Here is a 13076-nt window from a genome sequence, read left to right on the forward strand (position 1 = left end):
ATAAGGGAAATCAGAGCTCGCACAGAAATATATGGTGTTCGTTTTTGTTTTCGAGATAGGAATATCAGAGAATTATTGTCAGGGTGGTTCGATGAAGCCTCTGCCAGGCACTTAAGTGTCATTTGCAGAGCGTCCATGTAGATGCAGGTGAAAAATGGGACTGTGTACCTACCGATTCCTGTCCTATCAAAAATCACCACACTTGCCATTAAAAATCTTCACGCTCAGTTCTAATGCATATGAAAAGTATTCGAAAGGAGCCACTGGCTTCATAGAACTGAAAGGTTTATTGTCTCTAGCGCAAGTTACGGTACACTTTGCTAACGTTTCCTTGCACAATTGCTGACGTTCACTCTTACGGACACTGCTTCTACCGATCTCTGCTAACGACTCGCTTCTAATATTGATAAGTTTTCAATACCGCCCCACGAACGCTGCAACGTTTAACGGATTTATCGAACTTTTCGCGGCACGGCGACGTGTCGTCCAACCACGCCTTACATCCAGCCGCGACCGCCGTAACTGTAGAGTCAGTGCTGCTGCACCAGGCAGCTACGTCTGAGGTGCAGATATCGATATTCAAAGAGTAACTATATCTGTAACCTTACAAACTTGCCTAGCGGCCATGGTCAGGGCACGTACAGAGAAATACAGTCCTTTTTCTGTCGCCCAGTATGTGATTGCAATAGGTGACAAAATCCACATTACTGGTACGATGTACCTGCCGCTATTCACTCTACCTTGGCTTGTGGAATGTACAGTATCCTAGCGAGCCCCCCCCCCCCCCCCCCTCCCTCCGCGGCCAATCCACACAGGGGTCCGTAGCTCGTGGTTAGTGTCGTTGCCTCTAGATCGCGCGGTCCCGGGTTCAATTCCCGGCCACATCGGCGATTTTCTTCGCTAAGGAACTAGATGCTCGTGTTGTCATCATTTCATCCCACCTTCGCCACAAAGATGCGCATCTCGCCAACGTGGTGTCAAAGTGATAAACATGCACCACACGGGAGAAAGACTCCAGATGGGTTCTCCCGGTCAATGATGCCACACGATTATTCCATTTTTTTCATTCGAGGACACAGCGAAACGCAAGCTGAACGGTTCCTGTTGACAAACTGGATGCATCGTCTCGTTTGGTACTTGTACCTGGTCATCGTTATAGCATCACGACACCACTCTTGGTGACCTCTTTCCATGCGTCGATTGTCGAATACCGTAGTACCCACAATCGTGCTAACATCTGTGCCCTGTGACTTACGGCAGGCAGAGGTACACATTTGGCTTCTCTATCCAATAGTGAGGTAGTTATTCTGGTCATAAGATGAGTATCCCACCTCACTGTGGGCTGCAGGTGTCCACCACCAACGACTGATTGCACTGTGACGCAATTATTCGCGTTTACGATTCAATTCACTACCAGTCAAAGGCTACTTCTGTCACTGCGAACGACAGCTGACTATCGCGGCGGTGGATTTCCTCGAATCGAGCTACTCACAGAATACAAACACGATGTCACCTGAAAACCTAAGTGCTTCCACGACCGTGAATATGCGTACCATGTGTCGGGAGCCCAAAATCGTCCTGCAGTCAAATATTCTGATATCTGGAGTCTTGTCTCTCATGACCTCGACTGTCAGACACGGGTAGAACACGGTTTGGTGGCAATCCAGTACCGTGATGCGCCGAACTATTCCGTTCCCTGTGGTAACGGAAATACTTCCCTCTACCTCCATTCCTCCTCCCCCAGCCCCTCTCCATCATAGCAGCTTATCTCTAACTCAGTTCCTCATTTTAATTGTCCTTATTTCTAGAGGAGAAGACAGAAGTTTTATTTATTCTGCTCCCCTCCATAAAAATATCTAAAGTCAAACAGTAATGAATGATTCAGTAAGGAAGTACACCAACCCTGGAGAACAGACAACCCGAAATTTGCTCTATAGCACAAAATTGGTATAGGATGGAGAATCCATACAGGATCGAAACTCTCGGCTGCACGTTGAAATTTGATCTCCTTTATTTTTCTTCCAAATTGAGTCCTAGCGCTGGATTAACTGTTGCCTGGAATCCCGATCAGCTGATTTGTGCTTTTAGGCACAATCCCAAAACTGTAGCTGTGTAGGCTTCAGCGGCCAGAGACTTTACATGTAAGTTTTCTGGATACAGTACCGTGTCATACTGTAAGTATGTATCACTAATGAAACCAACCTTTCGCACAAGGTTACAGAGGCGATCTCCCGGGTAGACCAAGTTCCACTTCCATGTTAACTATCCTATAGTTAACGCAAGTACAGGGTGTTTCAAAAATGACCGGTATATTTGAAACGGCAATAAAAACTAAACGAGCAGCGATAGAAATACACCGTTTGTTGCAATATGCTTGGGACAACAGTACATTTTCAGGCAGACAAACTTTCGAAATTACAGTAGTTACAATTTTCAACAACAGATGGCGCTGCGGTCTGGGAAACTCTATAGTACGATATTTTCCACATATCCACCATGCGTAGCAATAATATGGCGTAGTCTCTGAATGAAATTACCCGAAACCTTTGACAACGTGTCTGGCGGAATGGCTTCACATGCAGATGTACTGCTTCAGCTGTTCAATTGTTTCTGGATTCTGGCGGTACACCTGGTCTTTCAGGTGTCCCCACAGAAAGAAGTCACAGGGGTTCATGTCTGGCGAATAGGGAGGCCAATCCACGCCACCTCCTGTATGTTTCGGATAGCCCAAAGCAATCACACGATCATCGAAATATTCATTCAGGAAATTAAAGACGTCGGCCGTGCGATGTGGCCGGGCACCATGTTGCATAAACCACGAGGTGTTCGCAGTGTCGTCTAAGGCAGTTTGTACCGCCACAAATTCACGAAGAATGTCCAGATAGCGTGATGCAGTAATCGTTTCGGATCTGAAAAATGGGCCAATGATTCCTTTGGAAGACATGGCGGCCCAGACCAGTACTTTTTGAGGATGCAGGGACGATGGGACTGCAACATGGGGCTTTTCGGTTCCCCATATGCGCCAGTTCTGTTTATTAACGAAGCCGTCCAGGTAAAAATAAGCTTCGTCAGTAAACCAAATGCTGCCCACATGCATATCGCCGTCATCAATCCTGTGCACTATATCGTTAGCGAATGTCTCTCGTGCAGCAATGGTAGCGGCGCTGAGGGGTTGCCGCGTCTGAATTTCGTACGGATAGAGGTGTAAACTCTGGCGCATGAGACGATACGTGGACGTTGGCGTCATTTGGACCGCAGCTGCAACACGGCGAACGGAAACCCGAGGCCGCTGTTGGATCACCTGCTGCACTAGCTGCGTGTTGCCCCCTGTGGTTGCCGTACGCGGTCGCCCTACCTTTCCAGCACGTTCATCCGTCACGTTCCCAGTCCGTTGAAATTTTTCAAACAGATCCTTTATTGTATCGCTTTTCGGTCCTTTGGTCACATTAAACCTCCGTTGAAAACTTCGTCTTGTTGCAACAACACTGTGTTCTAGGCGGTGGAATTCCAACACCAGAAAAATCCTCTGTTCTAAGGAAAAATGGTTCAAATGGCTCTGAGCACTATGGGACTCAACTGCTGAGGTCATTGGTCCCCTAGAACTTAGAACTAGTTAAACCTAACTAACCTAAGGACATCACAAACATCCATGCCCGAGGCAGGATTCGAACCTGCGACCGTAGCGGTCTTGCGGTTCCAGACTGCAGCGCCTTTAACCGCACGGCCACTTCGGCCGGCTGTTCTAAGGAATAAACCATGTTGTCCACAGCACACTTGCACGTTGTGAACAGCACACGCTTACAGCAGAAAGACGACGTACAGAATGGCGCACCCACAGACTGCGTTGTCTTCTATATCTTTCACATCACTTGCAGCGCCATCTGTTGTTGAAAATTCTAACTACTGTAATTTCGAAAGTTTGTCCGCCTGAAAATGTACTGTTGTCCCAAGCATATTGCAACAAACGGTGTATTTCTATCGCTGCTCGTTTAGTTTGTATTGCCGTTTCAAATATACCGGTCATTTTTGAAACACCCTGTACCTTGATGATATGGTCATCCCCCCCCCCTCGCCCCTCCACCCCTCCAACAGAACGGAAATCAGACTACGAAAAAGACAATGTTTTATGAATGACAAAGCGAACACTCAGCCGTGGTAATTGACACACGTCAGAAGCAACTACTGAAATAATAGCAAGAACAACAGAGTGAAGTCGCAGATTATATTGCCAGTCGAGACAGTCACATTCCAAGTTGCTTTGAACTGTTAAGATTCTTCTAAAGAGGTATTTTCATTTTTGAGGAGCAGAACGAGTGGAACGTTTGGAATGCACCGCCCTGTTGACAGCAAGGCCATTGCAGACGTACCATTAGCTCAAACTAAAAAAAAGCCGAAGAGATCCGCCGTTACTTGAAAAAACCTTCCCGGTAATCGCCTGCCATGATTTAGTGAAAACTTATACGAGAAAATTCTGAGCCAGTGAAGACAGACTTACAAATACGAAACATTAATCCATAAATCGAATGGCTACCCACACGTAATACACCGAGTGAGGTGGAGCAGTGGTTAGCACAATGGCCTCGTATTCGGGAGGACAACGGTTCAAACCCGCGTCCGGCCATCCTGATTTAGGTTTTTCCGTGATTTCCCTAAATCGCCTTCAGGCAAATGGCGGGATGGCTCCTTTCGCAGGGCACGGCCGATTTCCATCCCCATCCTTCCCTAATCCGATGGGACCGATGACCTCGTGTTTGGTCCCCTTCCCCAAATCAACATACCAACCAAACTTAACAACGGACAGTCCTCTCCCGGTCCACGTTCATCGCTTTATTGTAAAACTGGCAGACTACAAAGATAAAAAAAGGAATGTTATCCACAATCGTTCTCAGCCGGCTCTCCAGATTCGGTTATGGGAACGGAGAAAATTTCTGCTACCAACCAATGCTTGTGGCACGGTCACTAAAAGCGTAGATTTCGACTTTCATCATAATTCACAGCACCCGTTTTGAGACAGACCATAACTCGCACCTGATCGCAAGAGAACTAGTGTTCTACGCAAGATATGAAACGCAAGGCTCTTTCCTTTGCAGATGTTTTAATAACAGCCGAAAACGAGACTTTCGTACATGGAAAGTAAATGTCTGAAGATGGCCTTGTAAGCCGAAAGCCGGTTAACACAATAAAAGTAATACTGTAGAACAAAAGCAAACATGTGCTTTTCATTAATTAAGAATTAAAACACTGGAATAGCATTTTCACGCAATTTTGCATCAAAAGCAAGTCTAAAGCAAAAGTTTTGTCTGTTGGTCAACGGAACATCTGTACTAGATGCATAACAGAAAATCGCCCTTCTGCAGAAATCTCTAGTAAGGTACACAATGGAGCACAGTTTTATCACCTGATGAGAAAGGTTCTTTGGAACAAGGAAATTCTATAGCGCACAGATTCATATTCAAGAAGAGCTTCTTTCTATCAGTTACTAGCCCTAATACATTCTAAAAAGCCGGACCGAAACCAACAATATCAGCACTCTACAAGCAGTAGGGATGAAGTTCTTTAAGGATACGCATCTTTAATCATATCATCGTCGACGGGACGTTAAACACTAATTTTCGCTTACGAAATGCGATTTTAAAAATCGGGAGCAGCTAAGTAAAAGGCAAACAACGGCATACACTGTCTTCAAGTGAAACAAACCCTTAATGAGGTGTGTGCTGAAACTATAGTGAGATGATTTGGTAATCTCAAAAGAAAGGACCGAGAAAGAACTGTGTAGTCTGAGAAACAACTCAATGGCAAGAGACAACACGACGGGCAAGGAAGAGATGAATCGACACTACCACAAATTGTCTAACAGGACGAAGGATAATAGTGTACAGAAATAAGCGTAGAGCTTACATTAATCCGGGAAACTACATCAGCCTCAAAAAGATGACTGCACTAGAAGCCTATCTGCTGCGGATAGCCTCTATGTGTATGACTGTATACAGATGCTAAAAACAACAATACATTGCAAATTATTTATTATAGAAGTTTTCACTTAATACGTATGGACCACTGTAGTTTTATCGTATGGGTAAACGGTAGATAACAGATTGCATACCGAACAATGTGACGCATAAACAGAAATCGAACATGTATTTGTCATGCAACGTGAGGGGGAGAGGGGGCGGGAGGTGGGGGGGGGAGGTCACACCCAGATCCGTGCAAGCCTTTCAATTTCACGCCACTTCTGCAACTTGCAGGTCAATTTCACGGCTTATTGTCAATCAGCTGACCATGAGGTTGAGTCTACCCAATTTGGCCCTCGCAGAAGAATCTAAGGTGCTCACCGAGAATCGAACCCAAAGCAGCGGCTGAGACCACGCTTGTTAATTTTATTGATAACATACGGAAGTTAATGCACTAATATGAAGAGATTCAACAATTCATTAAAAATGGCAAGCTATAAAATAATTTAATATTACTGTCCCACTATATCAATTCCGTTCGTTTTCTGGTTACTACTGCTTATATATAATTCGATGCGAGCCAGTAATATACATGAATTTTAATTTTAGAGTTGAAAGCCTCATCCGACAAAAACATGTTTCCTGAGCTATTTACTTTTGTCCCAGTTATTTTTAGTTCTTTTAGTTTCTGATTGCCCACTGCCCACAATTCATAATATGCTTGAGCACAGTCTGAGGATTCAATGTAAGTACAGAAGAAATGAAAGACAAGGGTGCAATTCTGTTCAATAGCACGCTTCTTCTGAGTATTACGATTTATTTTAAGAATGAATGAAAGAAAGAATTTCCTGTGGGCCTGCTCCTTGTACGACACTAACACAGTCACGCGGATTTTTAAAACTAACACTTCTGGATGTAAAATAATTCACAAATTCATAGTAACATTGCACATTATGTCTTCTGCGCTACAAATAAAAAGAAATTTACGTATTTGAATAGTTTCCTTGTCAGCGACATTCTCCATTGGATCCCTTTTTTGGGAGATTTATTCGGTACTGTTTGGGACTTCGCCACAAATATCTATACTAAGTCCTCGTCCCAACATCGCCTTTTGAACTTACCAGTGTGGTATCAACTGTCAGTGATTAGATATATATAATGTGTGTGTGTGTGTGTGTGTGTGTGTGTGTGTGTGTGTGTGTGTGTGTGTACCTCTTTTACGTCACCGTGGAGCAGTTAGTTACCCTACCACATCATCGAGTAGTGGGAGAATAATAGTACAACGAGGACAAAATACTACATGAAGATCGTTCGAATGTCATTCTTTCAAAATAAAACTCGACAACGGTTGCTGAGTGTGTTTAACCAGTGGAAGACTCACGGAAATGCTGAGAAACTGTAATTGGCAGACGCTTGACCTGTGAAAGCTTACACACAAAATTTAAAGAACTAGTACCAAGTGCGGAATTTAGCAATACACTACAACTCTCAACGAATCACTCCTGTAAGGATCGCGAAGATTAAACTAATCACAGTTGCGCACACAGGCATTTAAGCAGACATCAGAAGAACTGAACAGAACGAACTCTAGTACTTGATACACTGGAAAGTATCGCCTGCCATGCATTTCTCAGTGGTTCGTAAAGTACAGATGCTTATGTCCACTTAGATACATTCGGAGGTAAAAGCTCTGGCAATTAAGTCTACTGTCTCGTAAAATTGGAGCCGTTTACTATTTATGTTAATCTCTGGTTCGGTCACGACGAAGAGAAACGTATTGGGAATTAAACGGACACATGTAACACCAGATTTCGGCTACATTTAAAAAACTGAAATTAATGTATGAACACGTTGCTTCCATCTACTGAAAAGATGCCAACCATTACTTCATAGCAACGCAACTGCTGCTGTATTCGTCAGACCAAACTGAAATACTAATAAGTGGAGCCCTAAGTTTCGACCTATAAAAAAAACTGTTTTCTACTTGATGAAAAATGACACGAGGGGTTATAATACAAAAACACTCTTAGGCATTTTTCACAATTGCTCTCGTACTGGTACCCTTGACTATGTGCCCAGACATTGAACAAGTTTATCGTTTTCACTGTACGTTTCAGCCCCTTATCAAACGACTTACGTCTGTTATAAACGATAGCTTCTTGTAGTGCAAAGACAGCTGTTAAGTTAATGAAGTTACACTATTCAAAATGCCCTTGGAAACTACGAGATCCTAATAAACGGATGATTCACTCGAACTGATGAAAACAGAATACAAACGAACTGCTCTTTTTTACAACAGCGACAAACTTTTACTCGCAATCGCTTATTTCCTCAAACAGTTTGAGTTGAACCCTGTAGCTCAACAGTATAGTCTGTTTAAAGTATGATTATATTAAGTAATGGAAGTGGAAGACCTAAAGCTAGACACTTAAAAACGCCATGGACGCAATCTTGGCGCACAGCTGCACAATAGTGCGTGGAAGCAAACTGCTGTCAACTAGCACGACCAGAGATAGTATTTTGTGACAAATCGTGAGACCTAATTTCCCAATATCTAAGGTTTGTTTCCTTTCTAGAATTTGTTTCGCTGGTCTGAATGTCTGTATGCATCACAAAGGACATCCATTACACAAGTTGTACTGTCACCTATTGAACGATACAAAACATGAAAGACAGGACTCGACTGAAAATTATATCTTTAGCGTTCAGTGACTTTAACTAACCCAACAGTGTACCATGTACACCTCCGATAGCACGTCAAACTTACTGATCCCAAAACTAATTCTCAGTTCAAATGATAAAGGATCTTTTAGCAGTTAAAAGAAAGATAATGTTTCACTTTCTTCTTATGCCACAATTTGCCGCGGGTGAGCCACTGCGTATCATTTGCCAAGGGCGTCGCATTCGCTGCAGTCTGTTCCTAGAGTTTAGATCCTCATTTACAAGCAATATTCAAATAACACCAAAGATTAAAAATCCTGACAGCTGTGTTACCCGTTAAGGAAATTAAATTTAGTTGGTAATAAAAGTATACCTGGGAAATGTGTGTCCTGCTGAAATTTGGCATAATAGGCCGGCACATATTCATGACGGATAAAAGCCAAATCAAATGTTACTCACCCTCTCTGGAAAAGATCCACATTGTAGAACTTGTAGAGCTCTACTGAGAACTCCACCGTGGCCTGAAGCTCACTCATGGCGGGACGTTAGGACTCGCCATCCTGCGAAATAAGTTTGTACTCATACAGTTGCACAGATGGACGCGAAATACGAAAATGAACGATACGATGTCTTACGTAATATTTTAGTGTTTGCCGCACTGAAACTGCACCTGATCTTTCGCTCAAAGTGGATGAATGCAGCATGAACGACAGTATGACATATGATACCAAATCCGATGACTACACTCATATACCGAACCGGATCATAACACCCCTCAAATTTTTTGCATGTTTCAGAGAGTGGAAATTATGTGAATCTAATACAGCAGGTGGATGACTGCAGGCTCTTTTTACACTTCATGGAACAAAAAATGCTGGATAAAATGTCACGTAAACATGTCTCTCTCGTGCTGTTTACTAACCTCTAAGGGAACTTTGGAATACTGACATGTGTGTAATGGCATTCAGCAAAATTTGCTGGAAGCGCAAGAACAGTTGATAGAGCACACGGTCCATCTACATTCTACTGCGGTCTCCAACATTTTTCATACTGTTTGTTAACGGGAGTCAATTGACGCATGAGGAACGTCAATGCAAATCATAATTATAACAATGATTATAGGCCTACATATTTTCAGTTTCAATGTTGTCGTTACTAGTATTAAAGAAAGTGAGAATATTGTTTACAGGAAACTGACCTTTCCACTTTATCAAGCGACGATCATTCTCGCAGATCCTGTATTAGAAACACTGAAATTCTCATGAGGGAACTAACTGAATCGACTGAAATGCAACATTTCTTATTCCACTGTCAAGCAAGTACTAGAAACAAAAAATAACTGCACCTTGCAAAAGACAACTGAACTCATGCTGAATTCTTGACGCATACACACGCAAAACAGCTCCTTTTGAAATTATATTTTCGCCGCTACATATGACACTATCGATTACAAAAAAAAACCTCTTACCCTGAAATTAATAAAGTGCTTAAGACAAGCAACGTCACACTACACTTAGGCGCACACGACAAACACCGAAAAAATAACTTAAAACGCGGTATTTTATACATAGTCCGCCTCATTCCGAAATGTCAAAGCCACCCCGCCGCCATCATCGAAACTTGTTTCTCGGATTCATCATTGCCAACAGTTCTACAAAATGTTGAATACTTGCAACTTGACGACAAAGAAAAGTTTGACATATAACATTGTAAACAACGTGCATAACACGTGTCATATCTTAAATATATCTCATACTCTATATAAAGCGTGTGTTACACGTGTAAAACAGTGCACAAATGCTCTGGCAGCTGCCGGAACGGCTGCTGTTGGCAGCGCTGATACTCGTCCTGACATCTTACGGAGAACTGTAAGACTACTTGAACATCTGCTAAAGAGCCATCTGTTAGTCATTGACGAAGCGTTGAAGGACAAACAGCTGCAAAGTTCAGCTGCAGTCGACGGAATCTGCTTTTCGGTCGTCTTTGCAGGTGGACATGGAAAAATAAACACAGTTGCAGTGCGCACATTTGCTTATATTTCTTCGTAATTCGTTATTTATTTGATTTGGTAGTAGTTAAATATGTGTTAGACCTACGTTATTGTCTGTTAATTTTAATTTAGTTTTTTGGCCACAGATTTCAGTGCTATTTCTCGTGATTAGGAAAGCCGTATTTATATTTCCTCTTAACTTTGTTAGTTAATTTATACAATGCAAGCATACTTCCCACGTTTAGAACTTCAGGGTGCCGTGCGTACTGTTTCGGACGAATGACATACGTGAAATGGCCTTACAACAGCAAAGCAAATATGAAGTACACAAAACTGTAACGTTTAGAGTGATGTTAAAAGTCTTCGTTTCTCATTTTATTTGCATATGTACCGGTAAAGTACAATCATCGTACAGTACGTCTTTACAAATCTAACATCTCTCAATACGACGAAGTTTATATTAATTCCCTTTATGGTCGACTAACACTAGTTTTATACTGACATTATCGTTATTATTTAATGGGAACAGCAACCGCTCTGACTTTCACGTAAACAGAAAAAGTGGAACAACAGAAAAACTACAGTACAACTGAATAAATGAGATTCCCACTAACTGTTGCCAAACATGTTTACTGCTCCGCCAGCTTCATAACTGTTTGTATTAAAGTTATCTTCTTTTTTCGATTATTCTGTGATTACAGCGCAGTGTAGAGAAGTGGTACATGTTTTAATCTAAATTCGACAGCTTTCCGATACCAAAAACTCTTGAACTCTCGGCAATTAAACGTCATATTGTCTGACCTGCTCTTGAGTCGTCTGATTTACAAACGCGTAACGACACTAGCACCTTACAACACACATTTCGTTACAGGGGAATTCTGTTTTCAGAAAAAAAGATTGCTCTACTACTAGACAACGCTTCCGTGTTCCCTAAGTCATTTTATCTAAGAGAAACTCGACTTCGGAACAATCTTCCTCGAAATATTAGCGAAATTAAATTCCTTTCAAAACTTCAAAAGACAGCTAATTGCCCACCTTCTGTCACAACAATTATCTCTTCCATATACATGTCTGCAGCTCACTCTCATCAACCCTCCCTTCCCCACCACTTTTCCCTTCCCTTGTATACACAGTTCTCTATCGAAATTCTCTTCTTTCTCAAAAGCCATTGACATTTTCATTTTAATATTCTCCTCTTTCATTATCCTTTCCACTTCTTCTAATATAAAACAATGCTACTAAAGTGATAACCTAACCAATATCATTCTTTATGCCTCCATTATTTATTATTGTTATTACTGCCAATTATTAATTTTATTAACAATGCAAATTGTTATTATTGAGTTTGTTATGTAATAACTAGTTAGTATCATTCCTAATGTATCCGTTATTGTGGAATGTACACAAAAGTTTTTTAGATTAGGTGACTCTCCATCCAGTCTACATATAGGCTGCTGTAGAGGACCCGAAAATATCGGTGTTAAATCTAAAGAAATGTCGCCTACAGAAGAGAGCGTTAAAATCCTAGTGTTTAAATGCCGAAACATTCGCAACAAAGTGCCAGAGTTTGAAGTGTTCCTGGAACACAGTGTAGCTCACATAATATTATTAAGTATAGAAAGGTCATTAAAACCCGAAATTGACCGCAGTGAAATTTTTGGGGAATATCCAAGTGTATATCTAAAGGGCAGGCTAACGGTAAAAGAGATTGTGTGTTTGTCGCAACAGGTAAGAAACTCAAATCCACCAACGTAGAAATTGAAGCAGTATGCGTTATTGCCTGAGAAAGACTCGGGCATCAACTTTATCATCGGGTCCTTCAATCGACACAAGATTAACCTTCAGAAGACACCAAAAACCTCAGGGAAAACCTAAGTTCAATAATGCCTAAGTTCCTGAGTCATGCTGTGATTATTGGAGGAGATTTTAATCATCCAATAATCGACTGAGAAACTTACAATGTTGTTAAGTGTGGGGCGTCACAAGACGTTCTGCGAAACATTACTAAACGATTTCTTTGATAACTGTCTAGAACATATTGTTCGGAGGCCCACTTATCGTGGCACTAGAACTAATAGCAATAAATAAATAGACCTGACCTCTTTATACGCTCAGCGAAGCAGAAAAGAGGCAGTTTTGTTACATCTTAATAAAGAATTTAAAACATTTACCTCTACTGCGTCTTCGCTGGCCGTCAGGGCTCAGTTCGAAGAGGGGTTCTTCACTGAAGACAAGTCTACTCCAGTCAATGAGATTCTAGGCCAAGGATGTGTCTCGAGACCGCACCTCCACAGAGACGCACGGAGGAGATAGAGAAGATCCAAAGAAGAGCGGCGCGTTTCGTCACAGAGTTATTTGGTAAGCGTGATAGCGTTACGGAGATGTTTAGCTAACTCAAGTGGCAGACTCTACAAGAGAGGCGCTCTGCATCGTGGTGTAGCTTGCTGTCCAGGTTTCGAGAGGGTGCGTTTCTG

At 42.1% G+C, this 13076-nt stretch overlaps 1 protein-coding gene across 1 annotated transcript in view; it reads right to left on the reverse strand.

Annotated features, from left to right (window-relative positions):
- The window catches only part of LOC126253673 (protein FAM135A), a 615476-nt gene extending 605394 nt beyond the window's left edge, over positions 1–10082 (reverse strand). Inside the window, exons 1-2 of the mRNA XM_049955193.1 lie at positions 9811–10082; positions 9072–9172 (exon numbers count right to left, since the gene is read on the reverse strand). Coding sequence (XP_049811150.1) covers positions 9072–9148 — 77 coding nt within the window. The 5' untranslated portion in view covers positions 9149–9172; positions 9811–10082. The remainder of the gene's footprint in view (positions 1–9071; positions 9173–9810) is intronic.
- Between the last annotated feature and the right edge of the window lie 2994 nt (positions 10083–13076).

This window comes from Schistocerca nitens, chromosome 4 (genome assembly GCF_023898315.1).
Source record: "Schistocerca nitens isolate TAMUIC-IGC-003100 chromosome 4, iqSchNite1.1, whole genome shotgun sequence".
Classification (NCBI taxonomy): domain Eukaryota; kingdom Metazoa; phylum Arthropoda; class Insecta; order Orthoptera; family Acrididae; genus Schistocerca; species Schistocerca nitens.